The sequence below is a fragment of the Parasteatoda tepidariorum genome, chromosome 10 (assembly GCF_043381705.1).
Source record: "Parasteatoda tepidariorum isolate YZ-2023 chromosome 10, CAS_Ptep_4.0, whole genome shotgun sequence".
NCBI classification, from domain to species: domain Eukaryota; kingdom Metazoa; phylum Arthropoda; class Arachnida; order Araneae; family Theridiidae; genus Parasteatoda; species Parasteatoda tepidariorum.
The window spans coordinates 8,252,475-8,271,135 of record NC_092213.1 but is presented as its reverse complement, the minus strand read 5'-3'; the positions used below and the strand labels follow the sequence as shown (position 1 = coordinate 8,271,135).

At 28.0% G+C, this 18,661-nt stretch overlaps 1 protein-coding gene across 2 annotated transcripts in view; it reads right to left on the bottom strand.

Annotated features, from left to right (window-relative positions):
• The window catches only part of LOC122270129 (uncharacterized), a 31,167-nt gene that overhangs the window by 11,444 nt on the left and 1,062 nt on the right, over window positions 1-18,661 (bottom strand). Inside the window, exon 2 of one of the 2 annotated variants that reach the window (XM_071186132.1) lies at window positions 5,693-5,836. In XM_071186132.1, the coding sequence (XP_071042233.1) occupies window positions 5,693-5,836 (144 nt within the window). Of the gene's footprint in view, window positions 1-251; window positions 396-5,692; window positions 5,837-18,661 lie in introns of both variants that reach the window. The other variant, XM_043046372.2, reaches the window with a different exon arrangement.

Sequence of the window (18,661 nt, the reverse complement as noted above, 5' to 3'; positions counted from 1 at the left end):
TATATATATATATATGAGCTGCTTCTTAGAAAAAACGAATTTCGTCAAAATGAAGGAAATATTTCGTCATTCTATTTTTTCCAATAAAAAATACTGTAGTGTTTGATGTATCTAATTTTTTTTATTTTGAAAGCTGACCAAGTTAGTCGACAAAGTCCAGTCTCGTATATTTAAAGTATAGTATTTTAAATGAGGAAGTAAGAAATAACAGAACAAAACAAAAATTTCATATATAATTTTTTTATACTCACTGGTAAACATGATGATGATGAGTTTAATTGATTGATGTATAAAGATAACAAAACAAATGTTCCAACAAGTGCTGCAAACACAACGAATGTCTTGGCTCCTAATCTCAGTAACTCTAATTTCACTGAATAACCCTTTGAGTAAGCCTATAGAATGAAACTTATTTTTAGACAATGAATGCAAGTTTAAATAGTTTTATCTATAATTATTTGACAAATAATACAATGCAACTTTTTTCTTAGAAATGGAATGCAATTTTAAATTGTTTTATGCATAATTCTTTGACAAATAATATAATGAAACTAATTTTTAGAAATTGAATGCAAGTTTAAATAGTTTTATGTATAATTCTTTTAACAAATAATATAATGAAACTTGTTTTTTGATTTAAATTCCATTTTGATATTTTTCTGTATAATTCTTTGAAAAATGAACTTATTTTTAGAAATTTAATATAAGTTTAGATAGCTTCATGTATAATTCTTTGACAAAAAATATAATGAAATTTATTGTCAGAAATTTAATATAAATTTTAATAGTTTCATGTATAATTCTTTGACAAATAATATAATGAATCTTATTTTTAGAAATTGAATACAAGTTCAAATATTTTTATGTATAATACAATATGAAACTTATTTTTAAATTCCAATCTTTGACCAGTAATATAATGAAACTTGTTTCTAAATTTTAATTTTAAATTTTGATATTATTATGTACAATTCTTTGACAAATCATGTAATGAAACTTATTTTTTGTTTTAAATTCAGTTTTGATATTTTTGTGCATAATTTTTTGAAAAATCCCGTAATGAAGCTTATTTTTTAAGTTAAATTCAATTTTTTTTTATGCATAATTTTTTAGCAAATCTTGTATTGAAAATATTGTTCATAATGACAAATTCAAATTTTTATATGCTTATGTATAATTCTTTGACAAATCCTGTAAGGAAACTTATTTTCAGATTTAAATTCAAATTTTGATTTCTTTCTGCATAATTCGTCGATAAATCCTGTAATGAAAACTATTTATGAAGTCAAATTCAAATTCTTATATCTTTATGCTAATTTTTGATGAACAATATACTGAAACTTATTTTAAAGTTAAATTTAAATTTTGGTATTTTAATATATCCTATAACAAAACTTATAATTTGAAATTATGTTCCAATTTAACTTTTCTTATTGTTTTATTCTATTCTATAAAGGGAAAAACATTTTAAAAATAAACTCATATTTAAATACTTTATACATTTTTTAAATAGACTTATATTGAAATTTAAATTTTAAACTTTTCATTAAGTTCAAAACTAAATGTTTTATGTATATTTCTTCGAATAAGACTGTAAACTAATTTAACAAAAAATTTATAATTCTAAAAAAGTCTATTCAAAACTGGTTGCTTCAACCTATAGTTCTTTGTGTTAGTCTATTATATTAAATATTTTTTCATAAAATTAATTTCAAAACAGCATATTTTAATGTGCAATGTACAAAATAAAAACGGACCACCCTGAATAACGTTTTATCTAATGATCGGATCTTCACGTTCTAGAACACAATTTTAAGGGTTTGAGAGGATGACCTCTAATATGCTAATTAATTAGTGCAGGCGACATTGTAAGTTACAAAATCAGGCACAAAAACGTAGTTTCTCACAGTAAACATATTTTTTTTCTCGTCAGATATGGATTTCTGACCCTAAAAATAGTAGTCGCAATCTGGGAAATATTGTCCCAATAGTTTGGACAAGAGAGTAGTCTAAGGTTTGGACAGCTTCATGTTAATTTCACTTTTTGTGTATTTCACAATATCTCGAGAGCTCTTTAAATGAATTGAAAAACTTTTGCGCATAATTCTAAAATTAATTTAACCAAAGATAATTCCAAGCAAAAAAATAAATTTAAGTGAATATTTTTTTATTATTTTATTTAATACAAGTCGAAAAATTTTGAGGAGTAAGGCATACGATTTTTTTTGCATCAGTTTAAAGAATATAATTTTAAGTGGCACAATACAAATTGTGAACGAAATTGGCTGAATAATTCCTGAGAAACTGAATTTTGAATGCATGACTTTTTTAAATTGTGTTTGCGCCCGTAGAGTTTTTACTAGCTATGGACCTGAATACTACAGGACAATATAACCGGTCAATAAGGAAGGAAATTATGTAAACAAAAATTGTCTAAAACAGAATGTAAATTAGCCGAATTTTGTTTTTATCCTTTGCAGTTTTTCCTTTGTTTCTTTAATATGAAAAAAAAAATTTTTTTTTTGCAGAACCAAGAGTGAAATTTGCATTTTCGGTCAATTTGGATAAAATTTACCTGGAGTAGAGTAGATCCCCAGAAAAATACATTCTGTCCGTAACGTAACCTTTAAATTAAGTATGTAATAATATTAGCATAAAGCTATTTTTATGAATACATTCATTTAGTCCGCCAGTTTCCTAATCAATTTAGTTTTATATCAAACATTTCATTAAAAATAATCTATTCAAGGATACTTTAACACAATGTATAAGACTAACACTATAATTACAAGGAAATAAAAAGAACGAATCATATCTCAAGCATGGGGAAAATATATTTTTCAACATTTCGTTCTTATATACCTAATATTTTAATATTTTTTACATATTTCATATTTCTTTTTCTTTTTTACTGACATATGAATTTCAAAAATATAGAAAAAGATCCGGAATCCTAAGGTTCAAAGATCCGGGACCATCTGTTTCTGGAGAAAATTGCAAACTGTTTGAAAAGAAAAATAATTTAGAGCCGGAAAAAATTATGGACAATTAAGTTTCACATATGAGTTTTAAACATTTCTTTGCTGCAAAGCTAATTTTCTATCGAACTTTTTTTAATATTAAGAAGTTGAGCCGCGATGGCTCAGGGGGTAGTGAGTTTGCCTTCCAATGAGGCGAACCGGGTTCGAATCCCTGTCGATACGAATTCCGCATTCGGCTTGCACCGATCACAGTGCTGACGTGAAATATTCTCAGTGGTAGACAGATCATGGGTTAGAGCCCCTTGCCACCAGGCTAACCTTGGGAGGTTCTCGTGGTCTTCCTCTCCATGTAGCGCAAATGCGGGTTAGTTCCATCAAAAAGTCCTCCACGAAAGCAAATTTCTCCCACTACTTGATCCAGGAGTTCCTTGTCTTCTGCATTGGGTTCAAAATTACAAGGCTATGGAGTTGAACATTGGTAGTCGTAAACCCAAAAATTAGTCCGGGTGTTCAAATACGTTTATAAAATAAAATATTTCAAAATTCTTCAATACTTTTTGCTTTTCATAAGAGCAATTGGATCATGACTTATTAAGATTTTCCAGTCATCAAGATGAGTTTCATTTCTTGGATGGGTGTTAATTTTCATTCTATTTTTATTGCATTCTAAAGCACCAGAGCTTGAACTAGGAGGGGCATTACCTTGTCGACAGCAATTCAAGTTGCCACTCAACGCGTATCGCGCTTGTTGTTTCGTTGATACGCTTTATTTGTAGAGCATTGATTTTCCCCTTTCCTCAAGATTACTTTACAACCGAAACTGAGTAATTTCAATTTTTGGGAGTAGTCTATGCATTATTTTTAGATGAGCGTAAACGGAATGTTCTAAAAAACATTGGTGATCAAGTTCACATTCCTTTAAAAAAGGAGAAAAAATTGCATTAGTGAGAGAGTGGAAAAAATACATTCCTATTTAAGTTATTTCTAAGGTATTACAACGTACACTCTTTAGTACGATACCCACTGCAGCGACCCTTCCATTATAACGCACGATACATGAAGTACTGTCAGCTAAAATTCCATAGACGGACTGCTACTTTAATGTCCATTAGAACATCCGCATCGAATCTTTCATTCTAATATAGCGAGAGAAATTTATGCTTTAAAATTAGAAAAAGTTTATAAGAAGAACATCATTTACTTTAATGTTACCGCAATGCCAATTTTTTTCAATTTTAAAAATAATAATTCCAAAGCTAAAGCTAAAAATTCTTTGGTGCATAATAATATGTATGAATAAAGCAAAATAACGTAAACAAGCACAAATAACTTTTTAAGCGTTATCTGTGTTTTTCTATTTTTATGGTCATTATTTGTTCTTAAGTAAATAATCTCAAAAAACTGAGGATGTAAGATATTACCATATTTTTATGGCATTACTTGTGCTTTTCTGTTTTTTGTGACATTATCTGTACTTATCTGTTTTTCTTTTGTTGATTTATCTGTACTTTCTGTTTTGGTGACATTATTTGTGCATTTCTGTTTCTTTGTGAATTTATCTCTACTTGTCTGTTTTTGTGGCAATATCTGAACATTTCTGTTTTTCTTTTGTGGATTCATATGTACTTGTCTGTTTTTGTAGTATTATCTGGGATTTATTCAAGTTGTTTAGCATTATTCATTATTTAATAATGTTTAACTAATTTTTGGTTATAGGATTTGCAGTGCAAAAATCTCAATGAAAGTTTCCATGTCCTACCTTATCGCCTACTATTAAAATCAAAACATTGTATATTTTCCATAAAATAATGACATAGGTAAAAAAGACTAAATATTTTTCTGCTTTTATGAATAATATTCCCATATTATTTATGAAAATAGAAAAAAAAATGTAGCGAGAGTTAATTNTTTTTTTAATCTTTTAAGTAAACAAACTTTATTATAATAATCATTTCATTATTAAGGATTAAAGGTTATTGTGAAATTATTAATTCTAATTAGTGGATGAGTAGGAAAAGAATTTCACTACTCGAAATACATTTAATGAAAGTTATGAAACTATAGAATATGTAATAATGTGTAATTTTTCTATCTTAGTTCTATTACGACCTTTTAAAAAACGCTAATAAACACAATTTAGTCAACAGATACAAACGATTATGTCGGCGCTATAACAAAAAAATACGCTTTATATTTTATTTGATGCAGAAGAATCAAATGAAGACCCGCTTAATTGAAATGTCGCACCCATATCTAACTTGTTGAATGTTATGCGATACCGAAAACAAAACATAATCATAAGCACACAGCTGTTTGGCGATTTGCAAGAACGCTCCTTTAACGCCAATAGAAATTTTCGCCAACCCTTTGCAATCTACGGTATGTTTTATCAATTCGCTTCCGGGTATATGCTCTTAGTAAAATTTTCGTCAATGAGGCAAAATGACTATTGCTGCTTCTTAGAAAAAACGAATCAAAATGAAGGAAGTATTTCGTCATTCTATTTTTCCCTATAAAAAATACTGTAGTGCTTGATGTATCTAATTTTTTTTTAATCCCTTTAGCGTTTTTAATCACTTAACTAATTTTGAAAGCTGACCAAGATGGTCGACGAAAGCAGTCTCGTATATTTAAAATATAGTATTTTAAATGAGGAAGTAAGAAATAACAAAACAAAACAAAAATTTCATATATAGTTTTTTTATACTCACTGGTAAACATGATGAGGATGAGTTTAATTGATTGATGTATAAAGATAACAAAACAAATGTTCCAACAAGTGCTGCAAACACAACGAATGTCTTGGCTCCTAATCTCAGCAACTCTAATTTCACTGAATAACCCTTTGAGTAAGCCTACAGAATGAAACTTATTTTTAGAAATTGAATGCAAGTTTAAATTGTTTTATGTATAATTCTTTGACAAATAATGCAATGAAATTTATTGTCAGAAATTGAATGTAAGTTTAAACTGTTTTATGTATAATTCTTTGACAAATAATATAATGAATCTCATTTTTGGAAATTGACTGCAAGTTCAAGTAGTTTTATGTTTTTATTCTTTGACCAATAATATAATGAAACTTATTTTTAAATTTTAATTTTAAATTTTTATATCATTACGTACAATTATTTGACAAATCATGTAATGAAACTTATTCTTTGATTTAAGTTCAATTTTTATAATTTTATGTATAATTCTTTAAAAAATGAACTTATATTTATAATTCTTTGAAAAATGAATTTTTAAGTTTAATTCAATTTTGTTTTTCATGTATAATTCTGTAGCAAATCTTGTAATGAAAATTTCTTATAGAGACAAATTCAAATTTTTATATGCTTATGTAATATTCTTTGAAAAATTCTGTGAGGAAACTATGTTTAGATTTACATTCAAATTTTGATTTCTTTCTACATAATTCGTCGATAAATCCTGCTATGAAAATTATTTATAATGTCAAATTCAAATTCTTATATCTTTATGCTAAATTTTGATGAACCCTATCATGAAACTTATTTTAAAGTTAAATTTAAATTTTTGTATTTTAATATATAGTTCATTTACAAATCATATAATGAAACTAATAATTTGAAATTAAGTTCTAATTTAACTTTTCTTATTGTTTTATTCTATTCCATAATGGGAAATACATTTTAAAAATAAACTCACGTTTAAAAACTTTATACATTTTTTAACTAGACTTACATTAACTAGACTAAATTTTAAACTTTTCATTAAGCTTTAAGCTAAATGTTTTATGTATATTTCTGCGAATAAGACTTTAAACTACTTTAACAAAAAATTTATAATTTCGAAAAAGTCTATTCAAAATTGATTGTTTCAGCCTATAGTTATTTGTGTTAGTCTATTATATTAATTATTTTTTCATAAAATCCATTTCAAAGCAGCATATTTTAATATACAATGTACAAAATAAAAAACGGACCACCCTAAATAACTTTTGATCTAATGATCGGATCTTCACATTCTAGGACTCAATTTTAAAGGTTTGAAAGGGTGACTTCTAATATGCTAATTAATTAGTGAAGGCGACATTTTAAGTTACTAAATCATGCATATAAACGTACTTTCTCTGAATAAACATAATTTTTTTTCTCGACAAATAAGAATTTCTGACCTTAAAAATATAGGGGGTAGTCGCAATCTGGGATAGTTTGGACAAGGGAGTAATCCAAAGTTTGGACAGCTTACTTAATTTAACTTTTTCTTAATTTCACTTAATTTCACTTTTTGTGTATTTTACCATATCTCGAGAGCTCTTTAAGTGAATTGAAAAATCTTTGCACATTATTCTAAAATTCATTTATACAAAGATAATTCCAAGCAAAAAAATAACTTTAAGTGAATATTTTTTTATTATTTTATTTGATACTAGTCGAAAAATTTTGAAGAGTAAAATATATTTTTTTTACATCATTTTAAAGAATATAATTTTAAATGAAAAAATACTGATTTTGAACTAAATTGGTTGAGTAATTGCTGAGAAACTGAATATTAAATGTATGACTTTCTTAAATTGTGTTTGTGCCAGTTGTATTTTTACTGGCTATGGACCTGAATACTACGGGACAATATAACCGGTCAATAAGAAGGAAAATTATGCAAACAAAAATTGCCAAAAACAGAATATAAATTAGTCGAATTTTGTTTTTATCTTTTTTTCAGTTTTTTCTTTTATGCATACATTTTATTGCAGAACCAAGTGTGAAATTTGCATTTTCGCTCAATTTGGATAAAATTTACCCTAGATTAGAGTAGATCCCCAGCAAAATTCACTTTGTCCGTAACGTGACCTTTAAATTAAGTAATAATATTAGCATAAAGCTATTTTTATGAATACAATCATTTAGTCGGCCAGTTTTTTAATCAGTTTAGTTTTATGTCAAACATTTCATTAAAATAATCTATACAAGAATACTTTAACGCAATGTATAAGACTCACACTGTAATTACTAGGAAATGAAAAGATCGAATCAAACCTCAAGCGTGGGGAAATTTTTTTTCAACATTTTTATTTTATGTATCTAACATTTTAATATTTGTTATGTATTTAATAATTTTTCTTTCTTACTGGCATATAAATTTCAAAAATATAGAAAAATATCCGGAATCCCAAGGTTCAAAGATCCGGGACCATCTGTTTCTGGAGAAAATTGCAAACTGCTAGAAAAGAAAAATAATTTAGAGCCGGAAGAAATTATGGCCAATTAAGTTCTGCATGTGAGCTTTAAACATCTCTTTGTTGCAAAGCTAATTTTCTATCGAACTTTTTTTTAATATTTCGAAATTAAGCTGCGATGGCTCAGGGGATAGAGCGTTCGCCTTCCAATGAGGCAAACCGGGTTCGAATCCCTGTCGATACGAATTCCGCATCCGGCTTGCACCGACCACAGTGCTGACGTGACTGATTATGGTTTTGAGTCCCCTTGCAGTCAAGTTAGCCGTGGGAGGTTCTCGTGGTCTTCCTTTCAATGTAACGCAAATGCGGGCAAGTTCCATTAAAAAGTCTTCCACGAAGGCAAATTTCTCTCAATACTTGATCCAGGATTTCCCTTGTCTTCTGGATTAAGTTCAAAATTACAAGACTACGGAGTTGAACATTGGTAGTCGTAAACCCAAAAAATTGGGCCGGCTGTTCAACTGCGGTTATAAAATAAAATAAAACATTCCGAAATTCTTCAATACTTTTTGCTTTTCATAAGAGCAATTGGATCATGACTTATTAAGATTTTCCAGTTATCAAGATGAGTTTCATTTCTTGGATGGGTGTTAATTTTCATTCTATTTTTATTGCATTCTAAAGCACCAGAGCTTGAACTAGGAGGGGCATTACCTTGTCGACAGCAATTCAAGTTGCCACTCAACGCGTATCGCGCTTGTTGTTTCGTTGATACGCTTTATTTGTAGAGCATTGATTTTCCCCTTTCCTCCAGATTACTTTACAACCGAAACTGAGTAATTTCAATTTTTGGGAGTAGTCTATGCATTATTTTTAGATGAGCGTAAACGGAATGTTCTAAAAAACATTGGTGATCAAGTTCACATTCCTTTAAAAAAGGAGAAAAAATTGCATTAGTGAGAGAGTGGAAAAAATACATTCCTATTTAAGTTATTTCTAAGGTATTACAACGTACACTCTTTAGTACGATACCCACTGCAGCGACCCTTCCATTATAACGCACGATACATGAAGTACTGTCAGCTAAAATTCCATAGACGGACTGCTACTTTAATGTCCATTAGAACATCCGCATCGAATCTTTCATTCTAATATAGCGAGAGAAATTTATGCTTTAAAATTAGAAAAAGTTTATAAGAAGAACATCATTTACTTTAATGTTACCGCAATGCCAATTTTTTTCAATTTTAAAAATAATAATTCCAAAGCTAAAGCTAAAAATTCTTTGGTGCATAATAATATGTATGAATAAAGCAAAATAACGTAAACAAGCACAAATAACTTTTTAAGCGTTATCTGTGTTTTTCTATTTTTATGGTCATTATTTGTTCTTAAGTAAATAATCTCAAAAAACTGAGGATGTAAGATATTACCATATTTTTATGGCATTACTTGTGCTTTTCTGTTTTTTGTGACATTATCTGTACTTATCTGTTTTTCTTTTGTTGATTTATCTGTACTTTCTGTTTTGGTGACATTATTTGTGCATTTCTGTTTCTTTGTGAATTTATCTCTACTTGTCTGTTTTTGTGGCAATATCTGAACATTTCTGTTTTTCTTTTGTGGATTCATATGTACTTGTCTGTTTTTGTAGTATTATCTGGGATTTATTCAAGTTGTTTAGCATTATTCATTATTTAATAATGTTTAACTAATTTTTGGTTATAGGATTTGCAGTGCAAAAATCTCAATGAAAGTTTCCATGTCCTACCTTATCGCCTACTATTAAAATCAAAACATTGTATATTTTCCATAAAATAATGACATAGGTAAAAAAGACTAAATATTTTTCTGCTTTTATGAATAATATTCCCATATTATTTATGAAAATAGAAAAAAAAATGTAGCGAGAGTTAATTTTTTTCATTTTTTGTTTCAGGACTTTTAAAACTATTAGATTTAAGAAAACGTTGCTTAAGTATGAATTGGATAAACATTGCTATTAATATACGCTGCATAGTTAAGATTAAACTTAATCAATTCAAATTCAACTAACTTGATTATTAGGTATGTAAGGTATTAGGTATGTATGTACAGGTGGGAAAATGTAATAAAACAAAGTGATCCACCTATTGAAACAAGAAATAGAGGACAGTTTATGATTAAAGAAGCTATTTAATGGAAAAAAATAATACATTACCATTTTATAGAATATGTTTATAGTATATTACCGTTTTAAAAAAATTGAAGTAGTTTTCAGTGTTTATAATTGCTATGTTTAATTTAAATTTACATCTCATTTGAGGAATTTAGGCCCGACAGCAAAGTAAGGACCTTCTAATTAATTATAAATTAATTATAATTATTTTAGTTTGATTACATTTAATATTTAGCGCATAATAAACTACCTACAATTCTTTATTAAAATGTAAGCTTCTGAATTTAGTCAAATTTAAAAAGGAAATTTAAATTACAAACAAATTCGCAAAGTTCATACAATTTGTAAATAATTAATAATTGTTTTGATTTCGTGTGATTGACATCCTACGCCAACAATTTAATATAATATAATTATATATAATATAATACAACATAATTTGAACTTATTAATATCAGTTTGATATAAAAAAAAATTTAATTTTAAACTTAACTTATTTTATGAGAGAATTTCTTGAAATGTGCACTCATGTTTCTCTTCTGACACCTCGGAATTGCTTTGTTTCTTATATTACATTTAACTATTCATATTGAAATAAGGATTGATTATAGGATCACTGTAAAAAATGGATAATCAAATTTCACGAAACTTTCTTCGTTTGTGACGAAACCGTTTCCTGATATATGCTCTGAGTGAATATTTCGTCAGTGTTGTAATAACTATAGTCACTTTTTCAAGGAAACGAATTTCGTCATTTTATTTATTTTTTTTTTCATTCTTAAAACGAAAAAAAAAAACTCGGTATGCCTAATTTTTCTAATAATCACTTTATGGTGCGCAACATACAGCTGAGTCAATGTCACCTTACTAAGACAAGAAAGACAAATAGAACAGCGAGATAAATTTCCACTATACCCTAAGCGGGATTCAAACCCAGGTTATTTTATTTCTTTATTCTTGATCGTCTAGCCTTCTCCTAGTTTTATTACATATAACAATCTCCCACAATGCACTACGATGAGGTTTCGAGTTAAGGATACATTTTCGTCATATATATAAGAGTTCCCGTTTTGTCACATAAAACGTGATTTCATGAAGAAATAATTCACATAATTAACGAAATTCAGCTCTAAGAATGACGAATCGTCAAAAGTGAGAGCTTCATTTCTGCAAGTGATTTGTAGGGCAAAGATTTCAATAAAAGATTTCTTGTCCTTATTGCCCACACTTAAAATCAAAGCATTACATATTTCCGGTGAAATAATAACTTCAGTTGAAAAGTTCTTAAAAAGAATTAATAAAAAATAAAAAAAAAGAAACTATTTGTCATTTCCATTCTCTTTTTTTCTCTGATTCATAATCTCAATATTCGCTCTGATTGCATTTTAGTCATGCGTTTCGATTTTCTTAAATGACGAAATTTCAAATGCTTTTCTTTATTTAACCTGACACAAAATCTCATTTCCATATCTTATTATTATTTAAACATTATTTTCTTTTTGAAAAAAGGTATTCGAACTGTTAATGGTAACTCCAGTCCTAAATTTTTCAGACATAATTTTTTTATCTTATTTTATTTCTAAATATAAACTAATTACGATTGCCATTGAGATGCGTCTCTGTTACCGTAAAGGACAGAAATTAAGAGAATGTCGACTTTCACCGATGAATGTCATTAATCTCATATTCGCTTTTGTGAATGTTTAAAATATTTGCTATATCCGATGTTATATCATTGATATTATTATATTTATTCGATAGTTTAATATCTGCTGAAGATAGATTAGGAGAAACATCAGTGTTCAGAGTACCAGTTAAATGTATACCGGGTAGTGGCACTTAACTTTAAAAAAACATCAGTGTAGGGTATACTGAGCAGTCACCGTTAACTAGACCTAGTATATATTTCGGACACTTACCAAGGTGACAATGTGATTGGCAACATTCACCGGTGGAAGTCAACAACCACTCATTTCTGCCATTCACTTTAAAATGTCTATATGGCTGATTCTCACGAAACATGACAATTCGGACCAAAGCATTTCTTCAAATTTAAAGTCTTCAAAATAATCTAAAATTTTTTTGTTTTCTTCTTTAGCTACACTTATTATTATCTTATAGATAGCAGTGTAATTTATTGACATTTGCTCGAGAAAAAATAAATAAAATAGAAATTCACCAATTCTTGAATGCCAGGAAAATTACGTATTACCTTAGAAGTTTAAAAAACAGTTATTTTAAGTTAATAGTAAGTAACTCAACTTAAGCCTTTATGTTAGATGGACCATAAATTGCTTAAATTAATTCTTTTTATCCACTGTAGAAAGAAACAAAAAAAATTTTGTTGCTGATATGTACAGAATAAAATTGGGTATAATAATCAATCATTAAATAAATAAATAACTTTGATTACATCCAAGCATATTACAATCATACATAAACTTGGTATTAGGTTAATATTTGCTTTCCCTCTTTACAGTATTAGCAGTTAAAAAGAATTTCTGGTAACACTTCAATGTCCTGGCATTCATAAGCCAGGAAAATGACAGCCAGGATAATGACAAATTCGCCATTTTATAGCATATAAATTTACTTTAATTTAATATTTTGGCCGAAGACGTTTATATTCTGCAGAAAACAACAGTATTTCTTAAAATAACTCAGATAAATCTATGTAGTTTTTGTTATTAATGATTTCAAGAAGCCAGGAAAATGACAGCATTAAAACCTACTCACCTCGAAAAATTGTTTGAAATAGATTTTGAGCCAGAAAATTGGTTCTTTATTCATGCAACAAGACATGTTCAGATAGAAGAGTATCTAATCAATCTATTAACGTAAGATATTGATTCCTGGCGCTATCTATTTTGGTCATAAATCACTAAATAGGAGTAGCCAAGAAAATGACAGATTTTCATGGGACAAACAAATTATTGACAAAAAAAAATATTTTAAACGAAGTTTTGGTAAACAATACCCTCTGCGTATATTCTAGAAATGCTTACATAAGATAAGATAAAAAAAAATATTAGATTTTGAAGAATGTATGGGAAGTTTTGAAGCTAGTTATTATTGGAAATACTGTTTAGGACATGCCAGGAAAATGACATTTTGATATTCAATTAAATTTTTTAAGTATACAAAACAGCCAATGCTAGTGCAAAGTCATTTTAAAATGTTAATAGCAATGCTATTTATTAATTTTTTTTAAAAAAAAAGTTCTTTTAGTATTATAGTATTAGAACTTAGAGCAAGGGACAGTGAATTGTCATGTTTCGTGAGAATCACCCATATATCATATTCCTTAACGTCGTATTCACGTTACATTAGTTTTAATATTTAACTTCTCTATTTGATAATTTTAATTTCTGTATGCCTAAACTTAACGGTGAAATCAAAATTCAGTCAAGTATTTGCTTGTATAATATTAATTGAAGCCCTTATTTCTAATTTTTTATTTATTTAACAATCATAATAATTCAGTTAAAATAATTTTTCGCATTACATTTCTGAATTTTCATGTCTTTCTCCCATGCATGGCGAAACGTTTACTTTTGTTACTTGTAACGAAAGTAAAGTACGTACTTTTACTTGTATTTCGTTACTCTTTTCAAATTTAGTACTTTTAATGGTTTTTAAGTTGCTTTTTTGAGAAACAAATACAAGTATTCGAAACGAAAACGTCAAAAAAATCGTTTTCGTCTGAAAATGTTTGACAATTTTCCAACAAAAAAATTTTTTTTCGAAGCTTTTGAAATATTCTTTTTTAATTTATAAATCTAATGCATTACAAATTCTAGCTAACTTCTTTTTCTAAACACCTTAAAATGTTGAAATTTCCTGAAAAGAAAAGAGCAGCTCTTTTGTACACTCAATAGCTATTTTACAAAAAGTCACTACAAATTACTACGTATTCCGAAAGAATAAACCCAAGATTTGGTAGTTTAAAAATTAACATAATTTAAAACTCCTTTTCATAGGCAAACATTGAATTTTTAATTCTGATTTGGTTTTGGTGGTACAGCGTCCACTATTTCAATCAATTTTGTAACATTTTCCTGAATTTCAAAGTTTTATAAATTTTAAATTATAAATTAAAAAAACACATTTTAAATTTATGAAATAATAATTTTCTTCTACCATTTTTTTAATGAAAACGAAGGTTACTTTGAATTTTCGATTTCCTTGAAAGGTACTTTGAAATCGTTACTATTTTTGTCTTGTACTTGTACTTCTTACTCGTTACTTTTAAAAATAAAAGCTTTTTTCTTTTTAATCGTTACTTTTGTTTAAAGTATTTTGTACTTGTACTCGTTACTTTTCAAAAGTACCCTTTCCATGTATGATTTCTTCTCAGCAGTCATCACTCTTTAGGAAATATATTTCTCTGTCCCGAGGTTTATCAGAATAAAAATTCGGCTCAAAAGAAAAATATATCATATATCAATAGTTATTTTAGCCTGATTATTACGAAGAAATTCTCTGTTGCAAGTTAAGAAAAAACCATTATCCCTACGGAGAGATTCTGTTTGTATCTGAATGCACGCCAAATGGATGCCAAGCTCCCAGCGCGGACGTATATTAACATCACCGACTCTTGAAACAACGTTACATAGCCTCCTTTTTGTTTGTTTAATACAAGTGTGTTAACAAGTAATTAGAATCAGGAAGATTGATGTCTAAAAATCGTAAGAAATATACGTCTTTCTGTTCGCATTTAAAGAAACTGATGAAAGAATAATAAATATTGCTTCTTGCAAACGATTTTCTTCTACAGCGAAACAAAAGTAAAGTCTTTTCATTTGATTTATTAATTGCATGTCTGCATAAAACGCGCCATTTTTAGTAGCCCAATCAAATCCAATGATCTTCCAATTCAAATCCAAATCAAATGATCAATGATGAATCGTGTAAAATGAAGAAAATAAAATTTATTGAATAAAAACTATGATCTGTAAATCGTATATCGTAACAAATATCCGTTTTTCTGTCCGCATTTAAAGAAACTAATGGAAGTATAATAAACATTTGTTTCTTGCAGACGATTTCCTTCTACATAGAAGCAAAAATTTAAAATAAATGAAACTAAAAAATTTAAAAAACTCTTTATCTCTCATTTTACTTATTAAGAGCATGTTAGTATATTGCGCGCCATTTTTAATATTCCAATCAAGCTCAATGCTCTTGCAACGTCATGTAGTTGTCTCTTTTGCAAGAATGAATGATCCTTATTTATCGAAATAAGTCGCCAAGTCTAGGATTCCAGTAAGGCTACGAAGCTATTATCTTTTTTCTTAAATAATTTTGTGATATATAGCATAAAAAATAGCTCGAAATAAATTTCTGCCTGACGTGTTTAACCTTTTAAAAGCTTTTATATTGTTTTGAAAGCATACTTGTATAATTTTATAGTGAAATAAAACAGAACTATATGCAGTCGCGGATGATTACTTAAATCTTATACAGCAATTGTCTTTTCTTATCTTGCAATGAATTATAATTTCCAAAACTACATAGATAAATAATTTTAAAGTTATTCTATTTCTAAATATGTTGAGTCCAGGAACTCATAACCAGTTCTTTTAGCTAAAAACTGGGTTCAGGTACACGACATCTGGTAGTAAAATTTATTTCCCGGGTCCGGGTAACGAATATATGACCGGATCAACCAGGTACCTGAATATTTAAGTGGCACATCTCTACTTGAAAGCTTGTTATAAACAAACGATAGCCGTTAGTATGAAATTTTATATCCCTTCCACATGGTTTCATTCGTTATATTTTTTTTTCCCTCAGAAGACAAGAGGAAATCTTCTTTCGAATAATGCATATAATTATTCAACGCTTCGCTTGCTTATAATCCGTAGTAGGAAAGTGGTAATGAAATCATCATCGACGAAAACTTTCCTGCTAATACTTTATTTAATGCTCTCAATCATCCTCTGATAACTTCGTTGACAGAAGCGACAATTTGAAATCATAAAGTGTGTAAACAACGATACCAAGCACGTTTCGAATGGTCACGAGATCCATAAAAGTAGCAAATCATTTTAAGAATTCGTGAAATAATTTTGGCCTAACGTCGATGCACGAAATCATAATACAATCTAACCCCGTTATAATGAACAACGGATATAGTGAACACTCGGTTGTAGTGAACGGTTTAGGGATTCCGTTCGAACTATTATTTAATTATTTTTATTACATTCGTTTTTACTGAAGAGCTAAGAAATTGGTATTTTGTTTATAGTAGACAATTTCATTTTTATGTGTATTTAAATAAATGTTGCAACATTTTTAGTCTATATGATAAATACATAGTTACGACTTTACGACGGGTCCGGGCTAAATGAAATTTTATTATTTAAGACACATTGTAACAATTAATCACATTGTAAAGTAGTGTTCAAAATGACTAATTCCGCTGTAAAGACTAATGCATGTGATTCCAAAAACAGGCTCGTGGAACAATGAATGGGTTGTTCAGAAATTCCATAGTTTCATTGTAAGTTTCTTTAAAAATAAAACAATAAGCATCTAAAACTTTCTGCGAAGGACGAAAACTGAAATGATAAAATTATCTGAAACTTTCCAAAAATGACAAAAACTGAAAAGGAAAACATCTAAAACTTTCCAAAAATTGCAAAAACTGAAAAGAACAACATCTAAAACTTTTGAAAATTGAGAAGATAAATATCTAAAACTTTCCAAAAATAACGGATACTGAAAAGATAAGCATCTAAAATTTTCCAAATATGGCAAAAATTGAAAAGATAAACATCTGAAACTTTCCAAAAATAACAGAAACTGAAAAGTAAGTTATAGGGGGGCGGGGGCAGTCACTTTGTTCTATAAAAAATACTTTGAACGTTATTTAACATTTGGATTAAAAATTTTGTTAATTCGCTTACTTCAATAATACTACTGACTAACGTTTAAAAGATTTTGGATGTAGCGAACCATGTCATTTATAGCAGACTTATTGCTGTGTCCATAGAAAGTTCACTATAGCGTGTTATCTACAAATATTAATGTTTTTCGTTTTTATTTATTACAAGAGCGTATAAATTATTAAAAAAACAATTGACAGAAAGGAATGTAATTTAATATATTAATTTTTTCTGTTATCAAAGCTTGACATTAATACAAAATCTTGCTTAAATTCTCTTAAACGCTAATTATAATAAAAGAAAATTCAGGGGGCTGAACTTTTGAAAGATAAGGCTAACTGCGGAATTAAATTTACTGCCATAAATGTTTAATCTAAACGATTCAAATGTGAATTATTGTTCAGAAGGTTAAAAAAGGGCATTTTAAATATTTCAATCAACATTTTTCGTGCTATTTTACTTACTTGTCTAAACTTATTCTTGAAGAGCCATACATCAATGAATTTACTGTATTTTAATCAATTAAGTTTTATTAACATCTACAATTTATATCATCTTTCGAAGTAAAAGCAGAGTTTTTTTTTATTTATTTTGTTTTAATGTGATAATGGCTGAATGGAAAGTAGTCAAATAGTGCATATAAAATATATGTTTATATATGCATTGCTCTTAAACACTGAGGTATATATACATATATATATATATATATATATATATGCATGCGGGATGAAATTACATAATCATTTTTGCACTTATTTATGCATTAATAACCATAAGAAGTAAAATTTTCTTATCATCTTCACTCAACCAATGTGATATTCCATCATAATCTTTGTACAGTCATGCAAAGTAGAATGCTATTCCCATCGTAATTCAAATAAATGACGTCACCATCTTTACACAAACAGAACGCATAATTTGGTCAATATCTTTGCATTCACAGTCAAGTACATTGTTTTTCATTTTTATCCTTGCTCAACTAGTCATACGCGTGAAACATTTAATAACTAACATTCCATAAACAATCATGCAACGTAGGAATCCGCCATCACCTTTTTAACATCCATTCAAAATGGAAAATCCATTATTATCATTATACCAATAGGCACATAAAATTTCACTGACAACTACGTACATATGTATGCCATGGCCTTTAAACTGCCATGACCTTCTTTTTACAAATAATCCTGCACCCAGAATCCGGATAGTATCTTTATCTAGATAAACATTTAATTATGAATTCAAGTAGCTCCAAGAATATGTGATTTGAAGTCGAAGTAATTTTATATAATACCAAGCATATTTATCTTTTTTTTATTAAAAAATAATTCTATAAAAAACATTTTTATTGAAGTATTTTTTACTAATAATAATTACAATTTGATTAAACGATTTTCACTAAACTAAAAAACTACTAAAAGACTTTTCACTAAACAGTATATATGTTATTAAATATATTAAAATATATATTTTAATATTATATATTAATAGT